Raw genomic sequence first — 24,322 nt, 5'->3', positions numbered from 1 at the left:
ACAAAAATTAAAATTCATCCCTTTGTCGGAAGTTACTGGTAATCGCCGGCTCGCCGCTACCACATCGATTTACAATTTAATTGGCAGCACTGACTGGTTGTGAGCACAATCAGAAAAGTGGGCGTTTCCCAGCGCCCCAGCGGTGCAAGCGAAATAACGTAACGTGGTTTGTGCATCTTTGTGCAACTGTTCCTCCTTTTGAGCCGATTTCAAAGCGAAAAAGCGGCCGTAATGAAGCCGCTGATGCTTCACGGGCACGAGCGTGCCATCACGCAGATCAAATACAACCGCGAGGGCGATTTGCTCTTCTCGTCGGCCAAGGATCACTCGCCGAATGTGTGGTACTCGCTGAACGGCGAACGACTCGGCACCTTCAATGGCCACTCCGGCGCCGTATGGACGCTGGACATCGACTGGCAGACCCGTTTCTTCATGTCCGGCGCCGCCGACTTCACGCTGCGCATATGGGACTGCTCGACCGGCACCCAGCTGGGCAACATCGTGACCAGGTCGTCGGTGAGGACGTGCGCGTTCAGCTACAGCGGTAACATGGCCGTCTTCACCACCGACAAAGCTATGGGTCACCCTTGCGAGATCTTCGTCGTCGACACGCGCAACATTGACTCGTCCTTCAGCGATAACGACCCCATCATGCGCATTCCTATTTCCGATTCGAAGGTAAAAAATATTAGGTCATACACTCATTGGAATTATGTAAAATATTTAAATCATTTTCAGGTGACTTCTATTCTTTGGGGAGCCCTGGACGAGACAATTCTGACTGGCCACGAGGACGGCACTGTCAAAATCTGGGACTTGCAGAGTGGAAAGGAACTCGCCAAGGTTTGTGTTTCATCCAACTTCAAAATTCTGATAATTAATTTGAAATTCAGGCCAGAGAGCATACGAATTCTGTGAACGACATGCAAATGAACAAGGATCAATCGATGTTCATCACCGCGTCCAAGGACAACACGGCTAGACTGTTTGATGCCAACAACCTGATGGCCTTGAAGGTTTACAAGACCGAGCGACCTGTCAACAGTGCGGCGATCTCGCCAATTCTTGATCATGTATGTATTTAATTTCTTATTGGCAAAATGTTTATAAATTTTAAACACCTAACCCACTCCTGTGCTCTCTTGCAAGGGTGATTTTGCTGTTTTTAAAAGAAACAGTGCAGAAAAAATTCTGCACATGAATTGTCTTTATTAAAACCTTTTCCTCTGTTGTTCCAGGTGGTTTTGGGTGGTGGTCAGGAAGCGATGGACGTGACGACGACCTCAACCCGTATCGGAAAATTCGACTCTCGTTTCTTCCATCTGGTGTTTGAGGAGGAGTTCGGCCGAGTGAAGGGCCATTTCGGTCCAATCAACTCGGTGGCGTTCCACCCTGACGGAAAGAGCTACAGCAGCGGAGGAGAGGACGGCTACGTGCGCGTCCACACGTTTGACCAGTCTTACTACGAGTTCAACTTTGACTATTAGTGCGACGAGGCGACTCTCTGGACATTCTTGTGAAATCTCGGATTTAGTGACGACGACAAGTGAACAAGGGAAAATAAAATGCCAAAAAAACAACAAATCTTATCACTCTTTTTTTTAATTTGACCATGTTGTCAATGGCGAATGGGAAACCTGTTTAGATTTAAATTGAATTTAGATTTTGCAAAATGGACCTTGATTCCTAAAAAGACGTGGGGAGGAGTTCTAATGAAACGTACCGCCCTAGTAGAAGATTTATTTATAGATAAATTTCAATAAACGAGATATTGGGCACTGAAGGGTGTTTCCTAAGCGCCTTGATGGCTTCTAGACAGGGATGGGAGTTTCCCAAATTTGCAGTGCTGTACTTTTGTGTGGTTTTTACCAGTTTCGTGCGGTTTATTAAAAAGAACTCGAAATATTTACCATTTTAACAGTTAAAACTAATGTTAAACTGTGTCTGAAAACCTGGGTTTATCATTGTTCAGTATTTTTTAACGATTTTTTTTGTAGAAAATGATCTCAAACAAGTTTACGAAGGATTAATTTGTTTAAAATTTCTGAATTATCATTAATCATGCTTATTTGAAGGTTAAAATAATTGTTTTAAAAAACTCTAGTCATAAAAATGTATTTATTGAGATTGAAAATTCATAATAATTTCCATAAACAGCATTAAAAAGCATTATTAATCGCTTTTGAACAGATAGTCTCGTGCAAAGAAATAATCAGCAGCCGCAATTACGATTTCTTACACGTCAGTAAGCGTTCAATTAAAGAGCTAATCGCACCACCCTTATCGGAACGAGAAGCGGCATAAAAGAGTGAACACAATTTCCGATTAGCTTCAGAGCGTTGAAGGTGAGTATTCTTGAACCATGCAGAAAATGAAGCTGATTGTCGCCGTCTTGTGGAGCGTTTTCGCCGCCAGCGGCGCCTTCGAGTTGTTCGGCGAGTCGGAAAAGTTTTCAGACCTTCCAAGCCTGATTCCGATCAACTTCGGGCCGAATTACAACCGCGATGCCGTTTGTAAGGTTGATGTTAAAGGAAAAATGTCTGTTTTTAAATTCCAAGAGCAGCCAGGAGCATTGCCTCGTGGAAGCCAGGCAGCGGAAGGAACATTTGGGAGCTGAGCGGCCTCCGCGAGGGAGACATCATGGACTCGGCCGACAAGGGTAGAAACGTCATCATCGACCCCAAGTACAACTGGCCCAATAATACCATGGTCTACAGGCTTATGTCTGGAATGAGTGAGATTTTCATGAAATTTTTAAAATGGTTCTTAGACTTTTTTAATTCAAAAACACATTTTTTTAAATATTTTGGAAATTTAGTCTTGCAATTAATTTGAATTTGAAGACTTTCAACGTTTTTCTCACTTGATCGCTCATTCAAATCTCTTTTGGTAGCCTCAAAGGAAAAGATGGTGGTGAAGGAGGCAATGGAGTTGATCATGCAGGGCTCGTGCTTGAAATTCCGTCCGTACCGCCACGGCGACCGCGACTACGTGTACATCCAGTACAACGACACCGGCTGCTGGTCGCTAATCGGGCGCCAGGGTGGCGCCCAGCCCGTCAATCTGCAGAGGGACGCCTGCTTCATCCCCGGCCCGGCGGCGCACGAGTTGTTGCACGCCGCCGGATTCGAACACCAGCACAGCGCCCCTGACAGGGATGCCTACGTGTATATTAATTATACTAACATCGAGGAAGGTAAGATATTAATACAAAATTAACCTCTAAACCGAATTAAAGCAATTTAATTCACGTCAAATTAATATATTTTTTTGAACGGATAAATTAATATTCGGTATGAATAAATTTGGATCAGTTTAAAATCTTTTTAATAGTTTAAATTAAATTAAATTTTAATATTTGGATTAATTGACTCAATTTTTATAAAGATTTCTGCCCAGACCAAAATACATAAATTTTATTTCTAAGTATAAACCAAAGTATCCCCATTTGTTATTTGATAAAAAATTAAAATTTGTTTTTTTTTACATAAATCTTGATATTTTTAGCCGACTATGAACAGTTTGAGAAACTCTCCGCCGACGAGTACTCGGAAATGGGGGTGGGCTACGACTACGACAGCTTGATGCACTACTCCAGATCGGCCTTCTCCAAGAACGGCGAAGACACCATCATCCCCTACGTAAATAAATTTTTCCCTTACGTAAAAATTTTAATTCTAAACATTAACAGGAAGATGTGGAGATCGGACAGCAGGAATACGTGTCGGACAAGGACTACCGCAAGCTGAACGTGAAGTACAACTGCCACTACGACGCAGACGACGACTCTGGCGTTCATCACGGCGAGTGGAACCACGAGGGCAACGGAGGCGGCTCCCCGCAAAACAGCGAGCACGGCAACACGGGCCCCAACAACGGCAACAACCACGCCGGTGGCAACGGCAACGGCGGCATTTTGACCAATATGTTTGGCTGATGTGTCTTTTCATGTTGATGAGGCTTCAATAAAAATTTCTGATTGTTTAAAACTAATAATGAGATTTTAAATTACAATTACACTCGAAAATGATTCCCTAGAAATGTAGAAATTCACGCACACAATTTTTTTATTATAGAAACGGATCATAAATATTAAAAAACATAAGTGAAATTATCGGAGAGAAAAATTTAAACGAGAATTTTTTAATAAGTGCCTATAAGCATTTTTCTTGTGTGCGAGAAATATTTATTTAAACTATTTAACTTTTTTAAAAAAAATTGATTTATCTAGACAACAATATTTCCGTCCTATTTTCTATTGCATACACTTTTATTGATAAATTATCACCAGAACACTTTCTAGAATAATTGCTCTGTTCAAATTAACGGAACAAGATTAAACATGTATCAATTCTACCGATATTTTGCTAGCTAATTACTAACCCCGTTGCCGAGGAACCCGTGTAAAGGCGAATAAAAGCACGCGTCGCATGCAGAATTTCCACCATTGCAGCCGCTCGGAATGACTCGCATTGTGCGCACCCTGGCCGTGCTGGCCCTTTGGCACGGATGCCTGGCCTTCATTTACGTCGACCCCAACCCCAGGCCGATCATCTACCCCCCGGGCTACGACCGTTTAGCAGTTGGTACGATTTACTCTTGACGAGAAGGGTAGGATATTTTTTTAAAAATTGGTAGAAATGGCAATTTCGCGACGGTCTCCGGACGGGCCGCTCGTCTGGACGCTGAGTGGGCTGCGCGAGGGCGACATCATGGACGACTATTCCAACGCCAGGAACGTCATCAGGGACACGAATAAGCTGTGGATCAACAACACCGTTCCTTTTGCTTTTGCGCCTGGTTATAGTAAGTGATAATTCATATTTGTTGGCATTAATAAAATTAAACGGAAATCGAAACTGTGAATTAAATTTTAAAAAATATATTTATAAATCTAAATACCGAAGCTTGTTAGGAGATAAATCTAACGGTGTAAAAGTGCAGTTTTTGAATTTCTGAGATGGTTATAGACTCGAGATTTCTAGTTTAGTAGACAAAAACATAAAAATCAGTCATTTTTCGAAATTTGAAGCCTCTCGTTTCCCTAAAACTAAAATTTTTTAATTTACAATTTTGAGAAAGAAACAAGAGAGGCCCATTTTTATTAATTAAAATGTATTAAAAACACGTTGGACCAAAAAACTATAATGAAAAAATAACACAGCTTACAAAGAATAGTAAAAAAGAGAGTTAATTTTGATTTGCAAATTGGTGAAACGATGAAAAGACTAAAACTCCATGAAATATTGAGAAAGAACAATTTTAAATTGCTTTTTAAAATAACAAAAATATGCTGGCTCGCTCACCCCTAGCAAAAAAAGGATTCATAAATATTTAAAAATATAATTTTATATTAATTATTAAAACAATAATTTAATCTGAAATTTCAGCCAGCGAACAGATGGTTGAGATCATTAAGGGCATGAAGCTGATCATGAAGGGCTCGTGCATCAAGTTTCGATCGGTGAAGATCGGCGTGGACAAAGACTACATCTACATCCAGCCTTTGTCCGGGTGCTGGTCGCTGGTGGGCCGGCAGGGCACCGGCGCCCAGACCGTCAGCCTGATGCCGCCGACGAACGGCTCGACGTGCGTCTACTACGGCGTCGCGGCGCACGAGTTCCTGCACGCGCTCGGCTTCGAGCACATGCACGACAACTTCAACCGCGACGACTACGTCACGGTCAACTTCACCAACGTCCAGCCCAAGTACTACCACGACTTCGACAAGATTTCCAAGAAGGACTACACGGACTTTGGCATCCCTTATGACTACGACAGCGTCATGCACTATGACAGGTACGCCTTCTCCGTCGATCCTGACGATGCCACCAAGACCACCATCATTCCAAAGGTGAGTTTTCATGAATAATTAATTTTTATTGGTTTGATGAGCTCAAGCTTTTTTTAAAAAAATAAGTATTTTTTACCAGCGGGGGTCAGATGTGCGATAAAATTGGTTCGCACTGCGCAAATCCAAGATGGCGTCTGAATGTGGGAAGCAAAAAGCTCTCTTTGGATTGCCGTACGAGTGTCAAGAGTTTGTTTTTACGATCCAAAAGACATAATTAGTACAAGTAATGCAAATTTTGTCACAATATTGACCAAAACGTGATTCTTATCGCACATTTCCACGTGACCATTTATCGCCCCATACTCCACCGGACGCCATAGCTGCGCGTCGCACGAATCTGGCCCCCGCTGATTTTTACTTAAAATATGAATATGTAAAAAATGTGCTAAAAAGACTTCAGAAAAATTTAAATTAATAATTCAACCTTTTTGTTGCAGGATCCAAATGCAGTTATTGGCCAAAACGACCACGTGTCCAAGAGGGATTTCAAAAAACTAAACATACGCTATAATTGTACAGATTTTCTCTGAACTTTTCCAACAATAAAGATTCTCTTATCCGAACAATACACCTCCGTCTTTTGCTTATAACAATACAACACGCGAGCTCAAAACGATTTAGATTATTAACTTCTTTCTGATACAACAAATACATACATACTTCCTTTCAGATTAAATAGACAATTATAAACAATTAAGGGCGTAATTTCAGGTGATTGAAAAAGAGTGATAGTTTTTTTCTTTAAATCATGGTTTTAATCTTCTTGATTTATCACTTGCTCTGAATAGAATATAATGACAGTGCTCTAGCAAATTTTGTGTTATTCTTTTACGGACACGATGCACTTCAAGTCGCTGTTCGAGTTTCTGCTAATGGTTGCCTACCTCGCAGAAGACGCCGTCGCCCACCCGCCCGACGTTATTCCACACACCTATCCTCCTGGGCACGATCCCAAGGCAATTGGTTCGGAGTTTCAGTTCCTAAGAATAATTTTTTAAGAAAAAAAAAATCTGTAATTTAGATTACACGATCAAAATTATTCTTTACGGTTTTATTTCTTTATTTTCAAAGCGAAAGCCATGGCCAACTGGCGGCCTGATCACGGCCATCAAATCTGGACATTGAGTGGACTTCGCGAGGGTGACATTATGGACCACAATCCAAACTCTAGAAACGTCATTCGAGATTCCAACAAGCTTTGGTTCAATTACACGGTCCCATACGTCATTCAGCCTGGATTGAGTGAGGAAAATCCTTTTTTTTAATTGCTCTCTCTACAATTTCAGTCAATTTATATTCGTGTATTTTTAAATCATGTTTTCCTCATTTAATTTTTAGCCCAATACGAGCGTTCGGAGGTGTTCAAGGGGATGAACCTGATCATGCAGGGGTCGTGCATCAAGTTCCGGCCGTACCAGTACTACACGGACCGCGACTACATCTACCTGAGGTACGACGAAGTGGGCTGCTGGTCGTACGTTGGGCGGCAGGGCGGCGGAGGCCAGGTCGTCAGCCTGGCGCGCAACGTGCCCGAGGGCACGTGTCTCTACCACGGCGTCGTCGCCCACGAGCTGCTGCACGCCATCGGCTTTGAGCACATGCATAATAATTACAACCGAGACGACTATGTCTGGATTTATTACAACAATATCAGAGCAGGTAAATCTTTGAATTGCGACTATTATTATTATTCATTTTATTGGACACCATCGGTGTACAACTAAAGTCAATTACAAATTTATTTATTATAACGGAATGCTTGTGATAAAGTTAAAGGTTTTTTGACACAGTCTAATAAATGGTACATACTAGAAAGCAAAGAATCACAATAAATACATTTACAATTAGCGGTGACTTCGAGATGAAAACATTTATGTGAACAGACGAGGAAATGATAGCCATGAAAAGAATATCTAGTTAACATAGCCCTGTCTTTACAATTTGTATTAGTCCAATCTAAATTACACATAGCAGGGGTTTCAAAAAATTTTGGGTCAATAGATTGTCGTTTAACATTCATGTTATTCAAAAACTTCTCATAGGCAATTGCCACTATTTGGTACATTAATTTTTACAATTAAACAATTAATTAGGTTCACTTGAGAAAGCTATATAGTATATTGCATAATCCATGTATAAGTTTGTGAGGTTAGCGTTAAAAACATAGCCAACGATCTTATTCCTTGAACAGAAATATACAATACACATCGTTAACTCAATTCATGTATTTTAAAAGTGATCAATATTTGATTTTGCAGGAGAAGAGCACAATTTCGTGAAGATTTCACCGCAGGAGTACACCGACTATGGCGTTCCTTACGACTACGACAGCGTCATGCACTATGGCAGAACGGCCTTTTCAGGGAATGGAGGCGAAACTATCGTTCCCAAGGTGAATTCAGTTTCAATTCTTTTCCAAATAGCTCATCTCTTGGTTTTTAAGGACCCTAACGCTAGGACAGGGCAGCAAGAGTTCGTCTCTCGAAGGGACTTTTTGAAGCTCAACACCAGATATCCGTGTAACTTTGGAAAGTAGCCAGTCAAAAGAATAAAAAGATACGAGAGCATAATAAAAAATACACGCATGGCTTTTACTTTTCATATTTCACATATTTCATTACCTCTAAAAAATTGTCGAAATTTGTTTTTTTCGAAATAAATTTTTACGTAGTGAAGTAGAACTCAACAAAATTTGGTTTGCACCAAATTTCTGCGTATACATAGATCATTAATTGACAGCAGCTTCCGCTTGACACATGGGAATGACGCACGAATAAAACAATTCAATGCACGCACGATGAGCGGATGTTTTGTCCCTGCTACGCAAAAATCGCAAAATTTTATTCTAGCTTTGCGAAGGAAAATGATAAAACAGCTACAGAACATTCTACTTTGCTGGTGATTTAAAATAAATATGTATTTCGCCAGATCTTTAATTTCTAAAGTAACTATAGTTAAGAGAAAAAAAGATGTTATTGCTGTTGCACCTACCAATGATTTTTGATTTTTTTAAACCTAATTTTACAAATTGAAATGTGGCACAGGTATGGTCTTATGGACAAATTCTTTTTAAAATTTTAGGTTAGAAAGATAAATTTTTCCTTCTAGAGCGAGAAAAAGAGCGAGAAAGTAAGACTAAATTTTGTCCGAAATATTTTCAGTTTTTCTTCTTTAGAAGCGTTGGCTCGCATTGTTCAGCGGCACTCTCAGGAGTGTCAAAGCAATGAGAGGTATTTGAGCAGTTCGGAGATCTAATACTGGCTACCCAATGTCAGAAATGGCAAAAAGTGGTTAGTTTAGTGACTCGAAATGCTCAAATTGCTCAACGGGCTGGGAGGCGCACCGGCGCCGACTCGCTACTTGCTGGTTTGTACCTTTCCAGCATGCGTGATTTGGCTTCACGGGACGAATGTCTAGCGTTTCAATGCAGTCCTCGGCGCGGAGGCAAGTGGCCCTTGAGTGGGCTGGGTCCCTGTGCGGCCTGGTGCGCCCATGTTATCCGTTCGCGGTGTTATTGGGACCCGGGTTTCAGCATTCGTGCTAGTGCAGTGCGCGCCCTTCCCGGTCCTCCGGTCCTCGGACAGGGATAAAAAGAGCAAAAAAAAGATAATTTAGAGATCTTGGAGGTGTCCAAGACTTGATTGAATTTTTAAAATGGAAATTTCTTGATTTTTATCGTTTTAATTTTAATTTTTTTCTTCTTCTCTGACATCCAACGAGGACAAGAACTCGTTTTAAAATAGATTATGACAGTAGAACAACAAAGAGAAATATATCTGTTGGTAAACAATAAATACAACTTCAACATTTTTTGAAACAGAGACAACTGCCCAAAACCATCTACGAATTTTAAAATAACATTTCAGTGCTTAATTCGCAACTTGGTGGTTCAAATCTGAGCTTACTTAGTTCATTTTTTTTAAATTATTGCTACTAAAGTAAATAATACATGTTATATTTTCTTAGCGCCTGCTTTTATCGAAGATATGCAACCTGCACGGCTCTCAAGTCTTGCCGATAGTCTAAGCAATTAAACTTCATATCAAAACATTTTTCCGCGTAATTGCAGGTGGTACTCGATTATTCCGCTTCATCGATAGCATTTATCAATTATGGTAAACGAGACCACAGTTTATCTGTCGGAGAAAAACACATGTTAATTGTTATCCCTGAGGTGCAATTTGCGCAAATCGCAGGTGCAATAATTAGCGAGTCGGATCGAGAGCAATTATTGTTATTACGATAGACGAGAAAGAGGCCGCGTTTTTCTTGGCAGTCGGCGTTTGATTTTGACGCGTTTATAACCTTCGAAATGAGCTTGACCTGCCGAGTTTATCTGCTGGCGGTGCTGAGTTTTCGATTAGCCCTCGCCACTCCGATGCTGCTGAAAATCAGCTATCCAGCTGATTACGACGCGGCCGCCGTTGGTAAGCGCTGCATGGTCCCATTTCTCTCTCTCTCTCTCTCTCTCTCTCTCTCTCTCTCTCTCTCTCTCTCTCTCTCTCTCTCTCTCTCTCTCTCGGCCGCCATTTCTAATCGGAAGTGACGCTCAGTGAACGCTATTTCCGACTGGACGGCTGACATGGGCACCAGCGTCTGGAGCCTCAGCGGCCTCAGGCAGGGCGACATCATGGACTTGCCGACCCGAAACGCCATCACGGCGCCCACCGCCAAGTGGAAGAACGCCACCATGCCCTACCTCTTCCAGAATGGATTTCGTACTTGTCCTTTAGAGCTTTTAAGTTTCCAACTATTTATGAATTTTTTTTTTTTGAAAGGAAAATTTAGCAATTTATTTTTACACCAATAATTTTTTCTTTCTGCTCCCTTCTTTTAATTAAACTAATGAATATCTCAGGTTCTATGTATAGTCAATTAATACAGGAAAGCTATTAGAACAAATAAAACGAAAAATATGAACACTAAGCTACAATAAAAATTCAGATTTGCCTATCTTTGAGATTTTAGTGAAATTTTGAATAAAAAAATCGACATAGCACACCTAAGTGGTGACAAAAAAGATTTTAATACTGCATGAAAATGTTTTATTAAAAAAATTACATAATTAAAGTTAAAAATTAACATTTCAAAGTTTTTTTTAATGTTAGTCAACATTTGAAAACTGTTGTTTCGTTATTTTATAATATTTTTAAAACTATTAGAATAATATTTAATATTACAAAATAAAACATTCACTATTTTTAAATTTTGTTATTATGTTTATTTCTTTTTAAATTAAAATTAAATTAATTCCTAGCAACATTAAATGCAATGTTTTTTATCAGTTAAAATTACATTCGTTCTTTTAATCTATGAACTTTATTCTGAAAATACATGTGTAATGACCGTTAAGGTTAAAAGTAATTAAAATTTTAAAATAGTTCTTGCACAGGGCCTGAGGAGAAAGTGGTGATCATGCGGGCCATGAAGATGGTCATGAGCAAATCGTGTTTCCGTTTTCGACCATTCCGTTACGGCGACTCTGACTTCGTCAACTTTGTGCACGACGAGTACGGCTGCTGGTCTTACCTGGGCCGCGTCGGTGGCGGCCAGATGATAAGTCTGCAGCGGGGAAACTGCATCCAGACCGGCGTGGTGGCCCACGAGCTGCTGCACGCCGCCGGCTTTGACCACCAGCACAACGCTCCCGACAGAGACTACTACGTCTTCATCAATTACACTAACCTAGACACAGGTCGGATCATCTTCACCACATTAAACAAAATAAAAAAATTATAACTGTAAACCCAAGGAAAAAATAATTCTGCCAATTTAATTGCTTTAATTAATTTAATTTGCCTGGAAGCAGGGAATTTTTTTCACAGATGATTTTTATTAAAAATTTTCCTCCCTGTTGTAGATGATTTCGAGCATTTTGACAAAGCGAGTGCTTCCGAATATACGGATTTCAGGCTGGGCTACGACTACAGGAGCATCATGCACTACGGCAGGACAGCTTTCTCGAAGAACGGACTGGACACAATAATTCCTTACGTGCGATAAAAATATTATTTATTTATTTAACACAGATTACAACTCTCACTTTCAGGAAAAGTACGCAAGAATTGGCCAGAGCAAAATTCCGTCTGCCAAAGACTACAAAAAATTGAACATTTTGTACGGATGCAATGAGTTTTTGTAACGATTTTATGATAATTTAATAAAATTTGTACTCTTTTCATTATAATTTAAATCAACTACTTGCAATATCATAGGTAATTAATTTGAACCTCGTTAGCGACCTTCCTTTTATCACTGACGATATACATTTAATTATTCCTTACACACATACAAGCGTTTTTAAAGGCGGGAAGGTGACAGATCTTGTCACAATTACCGTGCGTGCGGAAGAGGCAAGTGTGGCACACCATGGAAGTCTGGTTCTTATTAGTAACGGCATTCAGCCTCTTGCGGACCCTGGAGACGGCCTCGCCCTCCGTGGACAACTCGCCGCCGCAGATCCACCACGGCTGGAACTACCCTCCTGACCACAACGAGGAAGAAATCAGTAAAGATATAAAAATATGAGACGTTTGCTCAAATTTAAAATAAAGGAAACAAGGTGCACAACTGGAACGAAAACTCCGGCACCAACATCTGGGAGCACAGCGGCTTGAAGGAGGGTGATATTATGGAACAGGCTCACACCAAGGGCAGGAACGTGGTCAAGTCGAGGAAGATTAATTGGCCGCACGGAATCATCCCCTTCATTCTGCAGCCTGGCATGAGTACAACTAAAAAATATTAATTAAATCTTTAAAGCCGATGTAAAATACATTTTTTTGCAGACAGTGGAGAGAAAAAGGCCGTGCAACGCGGTATGGAGTGGGTGATGGAAAGGTCATGCATCAAGTTCCGACCCTACCGCTCTGGGGACAAGGACTACGTGCACCTCATGTACAACCTGACCGGCTGCTGGGGCTACGTGGGCCGTCAGGGCGGCGGGCAGGTCATCAGCCTGCAGAGGCACGCGTGTTTCATTCCGGGCTCCGTGGCCCACGAGCTGCTGCACGCCACAGGCTTCCACCACGAGCAGAGCGCGCCTAACAGGGACGAATACGTCTTTATCAACTACCCCCATAAAAAATTATCACCTGAGAATGTTCTAAGAATATACCGACTTCGCCCAGGATTAATCTAAAAAATTAATTATATATGAACTTATGATACGGTTTTTCGTGATACTGGATTAATCTGTAGATTAATTTATGAGAATATTCTAAGAATGTTCCAGGATTATTCTGCCGGGCTTTGTTTCAAAAAGCTCTAAAGAATGATCTTAGAACATTCTCAGAATATACTTATGGATTAATCTTTGGATTGATCTAGGATTCATATTTAGCGTATCAAATCTTAACTTTGTATTATTCTTTGAGGACAATCTTAGAATGTTCTTAGGTGATTCTAATATCATTTTAAGGTTAACATAGATTGTGACAAAAATTATCCCTAAGTTATTCTTAAAATTACCCTCAGATTGTTCCTAGAATATTTCAAAATCTGTCATTACTATTACTGCGATATAATTGGGAATTATTTAAATAATTACAAACTTATTCAGTTGAATTTTTAAAATTTATTTGTTTTTAATCATATCAGGTACACAATTTTCTCTCATTCGATGCCAGCACCGCCAATCTTGAAGCCCAAACTGCAGAACTTAAACGATTGTATCTTTTCCCGTCGTGCAAAACAGCTGCGGACGGCTTGAAGCTAAAAAAAGGGAGCGACTCGTAGAAAAAAATAAATAAAAGCTTTTTTCAATTAGCTGTGCTTGGAAAATGGAAGGTAGAAGTATGTCAAGTTCATGCATAATATTTTTCCATTTTCCATGCGAAGCCAATTGAATCAGAATGTGTAATAAAAATTCTCGTAAGCGTACAAAAAAGGCACCGCGATTTACATGGAAAAATTACATTTTTCCTCACCGATTTACAGTTTCCGCCACCCAAACTTATTTATGGGGTTCTAATTAAGAACATTAAGGACTGGAGAGGATCCCATATCAAAATATTGGTGGAAAAAACCGTACAAGTAGCGGCGAAAAGTGTAATTTTACAATAAAACCGTTGGATTTCAAAGTTGCGCGATCTGTTCTAATTTCTTAGGACGCTAATCTATAAAATGGGACTTACCCTGTTGACCGCAAGATCCAGGCCATCCGTCCGAGTCCGCGGGACGTCCGTGTTGTCCCTTACTGGCGGCGTCCGGCGTCCTGCGTCCGTTAATAACTTTAACTTTGAACGGCGGTTGACCGTTGACGCGTTAGACAAAGAGAGCGAGGCAGGATTTTGTAAGTCTCTTGCTGCTGCCACCGCCCGTCGCCGCTCCCCCGCTCCACAACAGAGGCAGCAGCAGCAGGCATTCCATGCAAGTGCGTACATGCATGTGCAGCCGCCGCTACCACGCGCACACTAAAATCGCCCTTTTAACCCTTTTTTGTACTTCTGACCTTTTATTCAAATTTGCACGTTTGTCGGTAGCATTAATTAAGACTCCTTGTGTTAAGAAATTATATTATTCAATCGAATTTATGATTTTTTACCTTTTTTAATCTGGGCAGCTTCTTTGAAAAAAGGCATCATAATTTTGTATTAGATAATGCGAAAAAGGTTTAGGTTTTATTATTAAAATTTAATTATCGACTTAATTAAAAAATATTTCCCAGAAAAATATTTTTGTGATATTATTTAACAAGATGGCAGTTAATTTTCTTGATTAAATTATGTTTCATATTTAATTTTGTGTTTTTAATTGTAAGAAAAATATCTAAGTTCTTCTCTTTTCGGGTTTTTAAAGAATATTCTAGGAAAATTAAAAAAATATTTTGAATTAATCTCAGAATGATCTATAGAATAATCTGGGGATAATCTATTAACTTATATTCAAATTTCCCCTTTGGGATTATTCCAGGGATATTCTTGTAAATTAATCTCTAGATTGACTTTAAAACATTTTAAGGTTAATCTGGATTCATTCTAAGAAAATTCCAAAAATTATTTTTTTGGATTAATCTCAGAATGATCTAAAGAATAATCTGAGAATATTTTTTTAGATGAATCTCTAGATTGATCTTAAACATTCATAGATTAATCTCAATTAATACAGGATTAATCCTGGATCATTTTTTTGGATTAATTTTTTCGGGTAAATTTTGATTAATCTAAGATTATTCCGGATATTCCTGGGTTATATTTTTTTATGCGGGTACACCAACGTCGAAAAAGGTTCGTAATTGATGATAAATGTAAGATTTCGTACTTAAATAAGAATCTTTGGCCGTCATTTTCTAAAACAGAATTGATCAAAGCAGCCGAACATCATCTGATTGCTTTCCTATAGTTTTAGCTTCTTTTCATAAATACGCTATCGTTAATATTTTCACAATCCAATTAAAGCGATGATAAATTAGTCCAGATACAATTTAAATATTCAAGAAATTGACGAAAATTTCTACAATTTAATTTGTTGTGTTCAGTGCAGAAAAATACTAATTCAATTTAATATATTTTTGATTAAAAACCGTCTTTGTAGAAGTTTCTGAGCACATCAATCGATTCTTTAGGGTCGAATCAGGTATAATGTGGATATTTTTTCCGACCAAAAAGTCCAGCGCGACGTGCGAACATTTTTCCCGCCAAAACAATATGAACTGCGCATGCGTCAGAGCTGGTTTGAGCACTTGCAAAGAGACTTCTTTATCAGATCCAGCCAGCTCTGACGCATGCGCAGTTCTCACATATAGGTTCGTATTGTTTTGGCGGGAAAAATAGTTCAACTTGTGCTACGCACGTCGCACTCCACTTTTTAGTCATCAAAATATCAACTTTACTTTTAATTCGACCCTCAAGAATCGATTGATGTGCTCAGAAACGTCGTCAAAGATGGTCATTAAACGCGTGTGACATAACTTTCTTTGTACACACTCTATTTCAAGAAAAATATTTTAACCCTATTTTTCAGGAAGTCAGACTACTTAGAAAAAGTTAAAAATTCAGTTTATTTTTAAATGCCTGTCTTTGCTTTCAGGCAAAAAGCATCAATTCCAAAAGTACAGCTCCAACGTAGTGACAGACTACGGCGTTGGCTACGATTACGACAGCTTGATGCACTACAGCAGGAAGGCATTCTCTAAAAATGGCCAGGACACCATAATTCCCTACGTGAGTCGAATTTAAGTTACAAGATAAAAATTTCTCACAATTTAAAATCCAGCAACCTGGTGTGGAGATCGGCCAAAAGAGCCACATTTCCGAGAAGGACTACGAAAAACTCAATTTCAAATACTGCAACAAGACGGTTGAGGAGATGGAGCACGAGGAGCACACCACTCAATCGATCAGGCCGACCTCCGGCCCGAGACCTGGCACCGTGGTCAAACCCGACTCGTCAGGGCCGAATAACAACAGGCCCGGAGGAAACAGTAACAGACCAAACGGAGGCTCAGGAGGGAACCGACCTGGCGGAAACCGCCCCGAGAGCAGCGGAGGAAGACCTGGCTCGGGAGGAAATCGCCCTGAGAACAGTGGCAGCAGGCCAGGTGGAAACCGACCTGGCTCGGGAGGAAATCGCCCTGAGAACAGTGGTGGCAGGCCAGGGGGAAACAGACCTGGTTCGGGAGGAAATCGCCCTGAAAACAGTGGCGGCAGGCCAGGGGGAAACAGACCTGAAAACAATAGACCTGGCAATGGGGGAAACAGACCTGGTGGAAACCGTCCTGAGAACAGCGGAGGCAGGCCTGGGGGACGACCTCCACCAACAAGGAGACCGAATTAATAAAAAAGAGTTTGTGTTTGAATGCAATAAAATTTAATAGCTTTCTTTGAAATAATTATTTTAATTACTTTTAAAGTGGAATGATACTGGGCAACAACCGAAAATTATTTAAATTGTTGGATGCCTTAAACAATTGACCGATAAACAATTTGTTCAACAATTTGCAATAATAAAAAAATGACCTTCCTACAGTAAAAATTCAAATTTCGCCAATTTTCTCCAAAATTTACAGTGCTTGAACATATTTTCTTGGCATATTCCGATTCCTCTCGTTGAGATCTGTCCAATTGTGAATGCCACTTATTGGGGAAACTCTTGGTTTTGAAATTAAATCGGATTTCAAGTAAGGAGACAGCCATTGCCATTTGAAAAGCACGGTAACTTTCCAGCCAATTTTCTCAAAAAATTACAGCGCTCCTTAGGTCAATTTAGGCTTTAACTGAATCCTAAGGGACGAGTTTATGCATTGGCAACAAGCATTTTACAGGCTTTTCCAGTATCATTCCTCTTTAAATGCACATTTTACGATAGTTTATGATTACAATTAGCATGCAGTCATAAAATTTTGTGATTAGTGGAAATTGCAAGTCTACTACTATCAGAGCGAAGATATAAATAATCATTCCTGAGCGACTCATTCGTACAAAAGGGCTGGTTTTTTAATCGTCCGTGTTACAATCGTTTCGAAACCACGCCATGCAGGTCTGGTTTTTTCTGTTGACGTTGCGCTGCCTCTTTGGGATCTCGGAGGCGGCATTGCCTGGATTGGGGAACTCTGAACCGCAGATACACCACGGCTCGAACTACCCTCCCAACCACAACGAGCAGGAAATCCGTATTTAAAGAAAACTATCCGTGTCCAATTTCTGCTAACAATCGAACAAAAAGGAGACAAAATCCAAAAATGGAATTCCAACTCCGGCAGCAATATCTGGGAGCACAGCGGCCTGAAGGAGGGTGACATAATGGAGGCGAAACCCCAAAAGGGCAAGAACGTGGTCAGATCTAGGAGTGTCAACTGGCCAAACGCCGTTGTTCCCTATAATTTGCAGCCTGGCATGAGTATGCCTCCAACGAACACTTTCAAGTTTTTCAATTAATTTTTATCCAGGTTCTAGTTACAAGCGGATCGTGAAGAGCGGCATGGATTGGCTGATGAAGGGCTCGTGCCTGAAATTCCGGCCCCGCCGTGCTGGGGACAAGGACTACTTGTACATCTTGTACGACTCGGCCGGCTGCTGGAGCTATATAGGGCGCCAGGGTGGCGGACAGGCCGTAAGTCTGCAGTCTAACGGCTGCTTTGAACCTGGCGTGGTGGCCCACGAGCTGCTGCACGCCGTCGGCTTCCTGCACGAGCAAAGCGCGACCAATAGAGACGAGTATATCTTAGTCAACTTCACCAATATTGAAAGAGGCAAGTTTTAAACCAGACCAAATTTGTATTTTTTTCGAAAGAAAAATTATTATTTTATTTAATTCTCATGTGAGATGTTTTTAAAAGGAAAATTATCTGAGCCATTTGAGTCTGAAAATTTATTTTTCAATATATTTGGCGAATTTTATAAAATAACACAAAAATTCTGATAGTGAAAAAAATAACTAAATAATTTAGATTTTTAGTGTAACATAAACTTCATCTAGTCTACCAGAATAACTGATATATTCCAAAATCAAATCAAGTGTAGAAAATTAAAAAAAATATGTTAAATAATCAATTGAAAAAAGAATTCTTACTTCTTTAAAATGCAGATAAATATGCACAATTCATGAAATACAATGCAACCCTGATTACTGATTACAACGTTGGCTACGACTACGACAGCTTGATGCATTACAGCCGTAAAGCCTTTTCCAAAAACGGCCTGGACACCATCGTCCCCTACGTAAGTATCTCCTTATTCCAATCCAGATCATCAGAAAAGGGGATTTCCTTGTTTATTTTTATTTTACAGCAACCTGGCGTGGAGATTGGCCAACGCAGCCACGTATCCGAAAAAGATTTGGAGAAGCTCAACTTCAAGTATTGCAACAAGACGGTGGAGGCGATGGAACAAACCACCCAGTCGAGTAGACCGACCACAAGACCCAGACCTGGCACTGTGGTCAAGCCAAGTGGAAATAATAAACCTGGCACCAATACAGCTGGACGGCCTGGAGGATCAGGCGGAAATCGCCCTGGAAACAACGCTGGAGGCCGACCTGGCTGACGGCCACCGCGCCAAACAACAGGCCGAATTAATTGAAATTAAAGCAGTCCACCTTGAATTTATTTCAAAAATACAATAAAATATTAATTTTGGTCGAAAATCGTGTTTTTGAATTTATTTTAACTCTTCCTGAACTCCACTATTGAAATTCGTATAATTTTCTGCTCCAATTTTAGGGAAAAAAAATTCACTGCAATCTCAATAATAAAAATATGTTTTATTATCAATTATTATTAAAATTGTAAGCACTATTCATGGGGATAATTTCAATCCTATATATGAGAGCATTAAAAATTATTGTTGCTGGAGAAAAATTACCCTCTGACCGATTAAAAAAATCATGCTGCAATTACGAAGCGGACACCCGATTAAAAAAATTATATTTTTTTCTAGTGAACACGAGAACAATTAATTTTATCGTGAACAAGAGATATAACATAATTGATCCTCGCAGCTTACAATAATTAGCCGCATGCAGATACCAATAATCTGCATTTGTGCGCTATAAAATGTTCTCTTGAATATATCTCGTTTCCAGTCAAGAAAAGCATAAAATCAAGTCGGCAGTCAAGAAGGCGCGCTGCGTTGGCAAGCATGTTGCTTCTTTTCTGCCTTTTCGTCGGCCTCCTGGTCCGCAGCTCACTGGCCCAAGGGTGGCTGCCACCCGTGCACCACGGGCCCTACTACCCTGACGACTATGACCACCACGAAGTTTGTAAGTGGTCACGCAAAAATTATTTAAGACGAAAAGGATGTAAATATTTCTTGCAGCCAGTAATCTGAAGAACTGGCATCCGTACGACGTCAACCATCAGTGGGAGATGAGCGGCTTGAAGGAAGGTGACATCATGGAGTCACCTGAGAAAGGCAGGAATGTCATCAGGTCGGAGGATTACAGCTGGCCCGATGCGGTCATTCCCTACGCCATTCAGGCTGGACTAAGTGCGTTTTGTTTTCTTTTGAACAGAAATTTAAAGCCTCCTTCAAAAGGGATATAATTTTTTTACGCAGGGAGATGACTAATAATTTCAGTTAGTAAAATTAAATTATCTCTAAAGAAATATTGAAATGTTGGCCATTTTTATTGTAAAGATTTTGTATATTAATAATTTAAAGAAAAATAATTCAAATTTTAGGCCAAGATGAGCGAGAGACGATCGATATGGGCATGGAGTGGGTGATGCAGAAGTCGTGCATCAGATTCCGGCCGTATCAAGATGACGATCCCGACTACATCGTCATTATGTACAACGACACCGGCTGCTGGAGTTACATAGGTCGCCAGGGTGGTGGGCAGCTGGTCAACCTGCAGAGGGACGGCTGCATATGGCCCGGCACGGTGGCCCACGAGCTGCTGCACGCCACAGGCTTTTACCACCAACAAAGCGCTTCGGACAGAGACGAATACGTCAATATCAATTGGGAAAATATTGAGGAGGGTAATAAATTGGACTCTTTCAACGTTAGAAATAAATCCTTGAATGGAATGCTAAATTTTTTTAAATTTTGATGCCATCCAAGAAGAAATTTAAGTAAAGATAATTAATCTATTTTTTTAAATTCTGCAAAAGGAAGAAAAATGTACTAAAAAGTAAGGAAATTATTTAACGTTTAAATATTGTTTCAGGTGAAGAAGAAAATTTTGACAAAGAGAGTTCCAAAGTGGTGTCGGACTTTGGCGTCGGCTACGATTACGGCAGCGTCATGCATTACAGCCGCAAAGCCTTCTCGAAAAATGGCGAGGACACCATCACCCCATTTGTAATTTTAATTTTTTTTTAAAAAAACATTCGTATAAATTTAAAATATCATTTTTAGGAGCCGGGAGTCGAGATTGGACAGCGAGAAAGAGTGTCGTCGAAAGACTACAAAAAGCTGAACCGCAAATACAAGTGTAAACGCTTGAACAATCACTGAATTTGTGAATCCTATGAAATAAAACCAATCCTGAAAATTTAACAAAATTTGTTTCAATCGTACCAGGCACCAACTCGTGCCAGAAAACTGCCTAGTTGGAAAGTTCGCATTTCGCTTCCGTTCTGAATGACATTGGATTCTGCGAACGCAAATTTCATGGAAAACTGCGATATAAAATTTTTGCAATATTGGAAAAGGGACACGACAGCAAAGCAGAATACAGCGGATGTTTCGTCCCCTTTGCACGCTGCAGAGTTGAAAAATCAAAATACGAAAGCAGAGATCGGAAATGAAAAATTGCAAAAAGGAAAAATTTCGAAATTTGTTTCAAAATTTTGGACTTTTAAACAACAGTTCTCACATAATTAACCAGGATCAAAACAGCTGGGAGACCCTGAATTTTGGATTATTAAAAGCAGAAAGAATTTTATAGACCGGATTTCTAGAAATAAATTAAAATCCCGTTTTTTTCTAACATTTGATTTCAAACAAGTGCAAAGGTTTTATTTTTTTATCCAAACCAATAATTATTACTAGAAAATCACCACTGCACGCAATTATGAAAATTTCCTGAGATAGACATTTATAATTGCTTGTAGAAATAATGCACTTTATCGTCTTAGAACGCTATAAATGAGCAGGCAGGCATGAAACGCAACGAGTGTTTCGCCTTCAAAGGATGAGGGAGTTTATTATTTTCTGCTTGCTCCTCGTCCTTTGGAGGAGTTCAGTCTGGGCGAACGAACCTCCAATCCACCACGGATGGAACTACCCTGACGACTATGACCACTCGGAAGTCAGTGAGTATATTATTCCTGAATGCAAAAGGGCATAGGAAATTAATTCCGGCCGCAGCAAGAAACCTGCAGGACTGGCACATCGACGACGACGGCAACCAATGGGAGCTGAGTGGATTGAAGGAGGGTGACATCATGGAGAGCAACAACAGGGGCAGAAACGTGGTCCGATCCAACAAAATCAACTGGCCTAACGGAGTTATTCCATACATCTTGCAGTATGGCATGAGTAAGCATATAAATAAATAAATAAATCTTTCATTTGAAAAGGTTCGACCTAAAACTGGCACCTAAATTTACCAACAGTATTCTTTCTGAACGCCTGATTTGCACCTAGACTCTGCATGAGCGTAAATATTTCACGTATAAAATTAAGGCTTTTAACGCACAATTAAAACCGTCTAAATTCATCTTTTGAAGCTAAAACTGTGCCTAAACTTCCGAAAAACACGTCTAAAACCTTTTAAATCGGCCAATAAACCTGTCAATAAATTTAAAAGTTTAAAAATTTTAAGTTTTATATGATTTAAAAAATCAGGTGATATATTTATAATTTGAAAATTTGCTTTGTTGAACTTAAAAAAAAATTAATTTTGAGATTTGAGCATTCAAGCTCCATTTTTATGAAAGCGGGCTTTATGATCAACAAGTTTTTCGGTATTTGGTCGTGCCTTTTTCAATAGAATTAATGATTTTTAAATTGCAAACACAAGATCCCATGCTAAAAAAAAATCACACAAAAAAAACTTGATTGGCGCACATTTTTCATTACTTTCATTTATTTATTTTTATTAAAATTACACTTTATACAAAGTCGCCAACTTCTGTCTTTTTAAGATTTTGGAAAATGACCAAGAAAAAATATTACCACCCTTAATTGTTGTTCAATATTTATTCAAAAACAATCCATTAATTTTGCCATTAAAACCAATCAAATTTGAACTTCCCGTTTTTTTTTTTAAAGTTATGAACCATATAAATGAAATTTTAAACTCCTGAAACGAGACATTTTTTACAGATTCATTGGTGTTATAATTTTAGGATTGAAACAATTTTGTAAAATCGAATTAGTCTTAGAATCTGTCAGTTACTGAGCTTGATTGTTTTTTTTTACTGTAATTTTTAATCAATTGAATAAATAAAAAGTTTAAATATTGTTAGCAACTCATCTGACATCAACAGTTGTTTGTTCATGATTTGAAAGATGGGTTGTATTCCCCAGATTTTCTCTTTTATTAAGGATGAAACCAATTTAAATTAATTTAACAACTGTTCCAAACCTGAAGATTAAAGCCCGCTCGAATTTTCATTTAATTCGATGGCATAACTTTCTTTCTTAATTAATACTATTTTTATTTGTTTTCCCCGTTCATAACCTCTGCATTGTGGTTTCGCGAGTGTTGAAAATCCCATTTCTCTTCTTGGACAGACAGAGGCGAAATCCGCGAGGTGCAGAGAGGCATGAAGTGGGTGGAGAAAGGATCGTGCATCCGCTTCCGCCCATACAAAGACGGCGACACGGACTACTTGCACATCATGTGGAACCTGACCGGCTGCTGGAGCCACGTGGGCCGCCAGGGCGGAGGTCAGGTGACCAGTCTGCAGAGGCACGCGTGCTACGTGCCCGGCACCGTGGCCCACGAGCTGCTGCACACCACCGGCTTCCACCACGAGCAAAGCGCTTCCGACAGAGATGACTACGTCTTCATCAACTATACCAACATCAAGCCAGGTGATGTAAAAATAAAATCACGAAGAATATATAGTGACTTTTAAAAATTAAATAATAGAATCTGGTACTTTGAAATGGTATCAAAGCAGTTAGGAAAGAAATGCTAAATTTCAGTGGATTCTTCTTGAAGGGAAAACAAATGACTCAGCTAAGAAAGCAGAATCTTATTTGATTGAGTTTTGCACTATGAAAAAATTGAGAACTATCGATTAGCTTAACTCTTTGAGAACGCGATGAAAAATTTACTAAAAAAAATAATTAATTTTTCTTCTTAAAATTAATATTTTAAATCAACCATTCTTTATATAATTATATCATTCTCTTTCAGGCAAAGCCCACCAGTTTGCAAAATACAGCGCAAGGGAGGTAACCGACTTTGGCACTGGATACGACTATTCCAGCATCATGCACTACAGCAAAACCGCTTTCTCCAAAAACGGCGAGGATACCATCATTCCTTACGTATTGTTGAATAAAATTGTTATATTCCTGTCCAAAATATGATTCAATTCAGGATCCGAGCGCCGAGATCGGCCAGCGAAGAATGATTTCCAAAAAGGACTTCGTCAAGCTGAACCGGAAATACAAGTGCAGAAGACAGAAAAAATAATGTAGCGCATGTCTTGTGCAATAAACGAAAGCTTCAGCACGATTCTAGAAATTCGCAAATAATTTGTTAATCCCCAATCTGATATTAGTAGAGAAGTGAAAATTTCAGCAGGGATTTTAGAGTCGTTACGTAACAAAAATTCCAAAATAGGGAGGGGTTTCTATATGAGCATGCTGTGAGGCTGGCAGAACAAGAGGCGCATCAAATTCATTCAGCTAATGTTAGCGAAAACGGCAAAGAATAAAAAAATCCTGTTTAACCCAATGTGAAAATGTCGAAAAAATTTACTTTCTACAAATAATGAAAAGTGGGCGCCTGTTTAGATTGCAAAAGTAAGCAACCCGCGGCACATCTTGACACAGCGTATTGCAGTCATCTGATTCTTGCAGGAGTTCTGATTTCTGAATCATTTAAAATAGGCTACAGCAG

At 39.6% G+C, this 24,322-nt stretch overlaps 9 protein-coding genes and 1 long non-coding RNA gene across 10 annotated transcripts; 9 read left to right on the top strand and 1 right to left on the bottom strand.

Moving 5' to 3' along the window:
• Positions 1-135: 135 nt before the first annotated feature.
• On the top strand, positions 136-1,584 carry eIF3i (eukaryotic translation initiation factor 3 subunit i). Its single transcript, XM_065477040.1, has 4 exons — positions 136-678; positions 739-843; positions 894-1,073; positions 1,239-1,584. The coding sequence occupies exons 1-4, from the start codon at positions 232-234 to the stop codon at positions 1,485-1,487; spliced, it is 981 nt and encodes a 326-aa protein (XP_065333112.1). The 5' UTR covers positions 136-231; the 3' UTR covers positions 1,488-1,584.
• Positions 1,585-2,345: 761 nt separating this feature from the next.
• LOC135937470 (zinc metalloproteinase nas-13-like) lies at positions 2,346-3,937 on the top strand. Its single transcript, XM_065480622.1, has 5 exons — positions 2,346-2,513; positions 2,564-2,734; positions 2,894-3,196; positions 3,508-3,641; positions 3,692-3,937. The coding sequence occupies exons 1-5, from the start codon at positions 2,363-2,365 to the stop codon at positions 3,935-3,937; spliced, it is 1,005 nt and encodes a 334-aa protein (XP_065336694.1). The 5' UTR covers positions 2,346-2,362.
• Positions 3,938-4,462: 525 nt separating this feature from the next.
• LOC135937758 (zinc metalloproteinase nas-14-like) lies at positions 4,463-6,384 on the top strand. The gene is made up of 4 exons (XM_065480986.1): positions 4,463-4,586; positions 4,639-4,810; positions 5,395-5,854; positions 6,292-6,384. The coding sequence occupies exons 1-4, from the start codon at positions 4,463-4,465 to the stop codon at positions 6,382-6,384; spliced, it is 849 nt and encodes a 282-aa protein (XP_065337058.1).
• A 309-nt stretch (positions 6,385-6,693) lies between these two features.
• Positions 6,694-8,401, top strand: LOC135937469 (astacin-like metalloprotease toxin 5). Its single transcript, XM_065480621.1, has 5 exons — positions 6,694-6,817; positions 6,926-7,096; positions 7,193-7,513; positions 8,113-8,246; positions 8,298-8,401. The coding sequence occupies exons 1-5, from the start codon at positions 6,694-6,696 to the stop codon at positions 8,388-8,390; spliced, it is 843 nt and encodes a 280-aa protein (XP_065336693.1). The 3' UTR covers positions 8,391-8,401.
• A 1,755-nt stretch (positions 8,402-10,156) lies between these two features.
• LOC135937467 (zinc metalloproteinase nas-13-like) lies at positions 10,157-11,996 on the top strand. Its single transcript, XM_065480620.1, has 5 exons — positions 10,157-10,281; positions 10,408-10,572; positions 11,247-11,549; positions 11,715-11,848; positions 11,904-11,996. Exons 1-5 carry the CDS (start codon positions 10,167-10,169, stop codon positions 11,994-11,996), a joined length of 810 nt encoding a protein of 269 aa, XP_065336692.1. The 5' UTR covers positions 10,157-10,166.
• A 227-nt stretch (positions 11,997-12,223) lies between these two features.
• LOC135937466 (zinc metalloproteinase nas-6-like) lies at positions 12,224-16,630 on the top strand. Its single transcript, XM_065480619.1, has 6 exons — positions 12,224-12,362; positions 12,409-12,582; positions 12,643-12,926; positions 15,063-15,081; positions 15,884-16,017; positions 16,070-16,630. Exons 1-6 carry the CDS (start codon positions 12,224-12,226, stop codon positions 16,628-16,630), a joined length of 1,311 nt encoding a protein of 436 aa, XP_065336691.1.
• LOC135937689 (uncharacterized) lies at positions 13,408-14,853 on the bottom strand. The gene is made up of 2 exons (XR_010574526.1): positions 13,990-14,853; positions 13,408-13,567 (listed from the first exon to the last, which is right to left on the bottom strand). It is a non-coding gene; the product is annotated as an uncharacterized LOC135937689 (long non-coding RNA).
• Positions 16,631-17,595: 965 nt separating the features above from the next.
• LOC135937465 (zinc metalloproteinase nas-13-like) lies at positions 17,596-18,837 on the top strand. The gene is made up of 4 exons (XM_065480618.1): positions 17,596-17,692; positions 17,742-18,044; positions 18,380-18,513; positions 18,583-18,837. Exons 1-4 carry the CDS (start codon positions 17,596-17,598, stop codon positions 18,835-18,837), a joined length of 789 nt encoding a protein of 262 aa, XP_065336690.1.
• Positions 18,838-19,385: 548 nt separating this feature from the next.
• LOC135937306 (zinc metalloproteinase nas-13-like) lies at positions 19,386-20,787 on the top strand. Its single transcript, XM_065480453.1, has 5 exons — positions 19,386-19,556; positions 19,613-19,779; positions 19,974-20,276; positions 20,465-20,598; positions 20,656-20,787. Exons 1-5 carry the CDS (start codon positions 19,432-19,434, stop codon positions 20,752-20,754), a joined length of 828 nt encoding a protein of 275 aa, XP_065336525.1. The 5' UTR covers positions 19,386-19,431; the 3' UTR covers positions 20,755-20,787.
• A 646-nt stretch (positions 20,788-21,433) lies between these two features.
• On the top strand, positions 21,434-23,924 carry LOC135937464 (zinc metalloproteinase nas-14-like). Its single transcript, XM_065480617.1, has 5 exons — positions 21,434-21,554; positions 21,610-21,780; positions 22,981-23,283; positions 23,612-23,745; positions 23,798-23,924. Exons 1-5 carry the CDS (start codon positions 21,434-21,436, stop codon positions 23,891-23,893), a joined length of 825 nt encoding a protein of 274 aa, XP_065336689.1. The 3' UTR covers positions 23,894-23,924.
• Positions 23,925-24,322: the final 398 nt, after the last annotated feature.

This window comes from Cloeon dipterum, chromosome 2 (assembly GCF_949628265.1).
Source record: "Cloeon dipterum chromosome 2, ieCloDipt1.1, whole genome shotgun sequence".
In the NCBI taxonomy this organism is placed as follows: Eukaryota; Metazoa; Arthropoda; class Insecta; order Ephemeroptera; family Baetidae; genus Cloeon; species Cloeon dipterum.
Note: the sequence above shows the minus strand (reverse complement) of the source record. Positions and strands in the feature narration are given on the sequence as shown.

What these genes read in the sequence shown, in the direction of transcription:
- LOC135937470 (XM_065480622.1), top strand. Translation starts at nt 2,363, where the DNA reads ATGCAGAAAATGAAGCTGATTGTCGCCGTCTTGTGGAGCGTTTTCGCC. An exon ending in TTATACTAACATCGAGGAAG is followed by an intron (nt 3,197 to 3,507) that starts GTAAGATATTAA and finishes TGATATTTTTAG; the next exon opens with CCGACTATGAACAGTTTGAG. An exon ending in AAGACACCATCATCCCCTAC is followed by an intron (nt 3,642 to 3,691) that starts GTAAATAAATTT and finishes AAACATTAACAG; the next exon opens with GAAGATGTGGAGATCGGACA.
- LOC135937758 (XM_065480986.1), top strand. Translation starts at nt 4,463, where the DNA reads ATGACTCGCATTGTGCGCACCCTGGCCGTGCTGGCCCTTTGGCACGGA. An exon ending in CTACGACCGTTTAGCAGTTG is followed by an intron (nt 4,587 to 4,638) that starts GTACGATTTACT and finishes AAAAATTGGTAG; the next exon opens with AAATGGCAATTTCGCGACGG. An exon ending in AGACCACCATCATTCCAAAG is followed by an intron (nt 5,855 to 6,291) that starts GTGAGTTTTCAT and finishes TTTTTGTTGCAG; the next exon opens with GATCCAAATGCAGTTATTGG.
- LOC135937464 (XM_065480617.1), top strand. Translation starts at nt 21,434, where the DNA reads ATGAGGGAGTTTATTATTTTCTGCTTGCTCCTCGTCCTTTGGAGGAGT. An exon ending in CATCTTGCAGTATGGCATGA is followed by an intron (nt 21,781 to 22,980) that starts GTAAGCATATAA and finishes CTTCTTGGACAG; the next exon opens with ACAGAGGCGAAATCCGCGAG. An exon ending in AGGATACCATCATTCCTTAC is followed by an intron (nt 23,746 to 23,797) that starts GTATTGTTGAAT and finishes GATTCAATTCAG; the next exon opens with GATCCGAGCGCCGAGATCGG.
- LOC135937469 (XM_065480621.1), top strand. Translation starts at nt 6,694, where the DNA reads ATGCACTTCAAGTCGCTGTTCGAGTTTCTGCTAATGGTTGCCTACCTC. An exon ending in GCACGATCCCAAGGCAATTG is followed by an intron (nt 6,818 to 6,925) that starts GTTCGGAGTTTC and finishes TTATTTTCAAAG; the next exon opens with CGAAAGCCATGGCCAACTGG. An exon ending in TTACAACAATATCAGAGCAG is followed by an intron (nt 7,514 to 8,112) that starts GTAAATCTTTGA and finishes TTGATTTTGCAG; the next exon opens with GAGAAGAGCACAATTTCGTG.
- LOC135937306 (XM_065480453.1), top strand. Translation starts at nt 19,432, where the DNA reads ATGTTGCTTCTTTTCTGCCTTTTCGTCGGCCTCCTGGTCCGCAGCTCA. An exon ending in GACCACCACGAAGTTTGTAA is followed by an intron (nt 19,557 to 19,612) that starts GTGGTCACGCAA and finishes TCTTGCAGCCAG; the next exon opens with TAATCTGAAGAACTGGCATC. An exon ending in TTGGGAAAATATTGAGGAGG is followed by an intron (nt 20,277 to 20,464) that starts GTAATAAATTGG and finishes ATATTGTTTCAG; the next exon opens with GTGAAGAAGAAAATTTTGAC.
- eIF3i (XM_065477040.1), top strand. Translation starts at nt 232, where the DNA reads ATGAAGCCGCTGATGCTTCACGGGCACGAGCGTGCCATCACGCAGATC. An exon ending in GTGGAAAGGAACTCGCCAAG is followed by an intron (nt 844 to 893) that starts GTTTGTGTTTCA and finishes TTTGAAATTCAG; the next exon opens with GCCAGAGAGCATACGAATTC. An exon ending in TCTCGCCAATTCTTGATCAT is followed by an intron (nt 1,074 to 1,238) that starts GTATGTATTTAA and finishes CTGTTGTTCCAG; the next exon opens with GTGGTTTTGGGTGGTGGTCA.
- LOC135937466 (XM_065480619.1), top strand. Translation starts at nt 12,224, where the DNA reads ATGGAAGTCTGGTTCTTATTAGTAACGGCATTCAGCCTCTTGCGGACC. An exon ending in CCACAACGAGGAAGAAATCA is followed by an intron (nt 12,363 to 12,408) that starts GTAAAGATATAA and finishes TTTAAAATAAAG; the next exon opens with GAAACAAGGTGCACAACTGG. An exon ending in AGGACACCATAATTCCCTAC is followed by an intron (nt 16,018 to 16,069) that starts GTGAGTCGAATT and finishes TTTAAAATCCAG; the next exon opens with CAACCTGGTGTGGAGATCGG.
- LOC135937467 (XM_065480620.1), top strand. Translation starts at nt 10,167, where the DNA reads ATGAGCTTGACCTGCCGAGTTTATCTGCTGGCGGTGCTGAGTTTTCGA. An exon ending in CCTCTTCCAGAATGGATTTC is followed by an intron (nt 10,573 to 11,246) that starts GTACTTGTCCTT and finishes GTTCTTGCACAG; the next exon opens with GGCCTGAGGAGAAAGTGGTG. An exon ending in TGGACACAATAATTCCTTAC is followed by an intron (nt 11,849 to 11,903) that starts GTGCGATAAAAA and finishes TCTCACTTTCAG; the next exon opens with GAAAAGTACGCAAGAATTGG.
- LOC135937465 (XM_065480618.1), top strand. Translation starts at nt 17,596, where the DNA reads ATGGAGGCGAAACCCCAAAAGGGCAAGAACGTGGTCAGATCTAGGAGT. An exon ending in CTTCACCAATATTGAAAGAG is followed by an intron (nt 18,045 to 18,379) that starts GCAAGTTTTAAA and finishes TTTAAAATGCAG; the next exon opens with ATAAATATGCACAATTCATG. An exon ending in TGGACACCATCGTCCCCTAC is followed by an intron (nt 18,514 to 18,582) that starts GTAAGTATCTCC and finishes TTTATTTTACAG; the next exon opens with CAACCTGGCGTGGAGATTGG.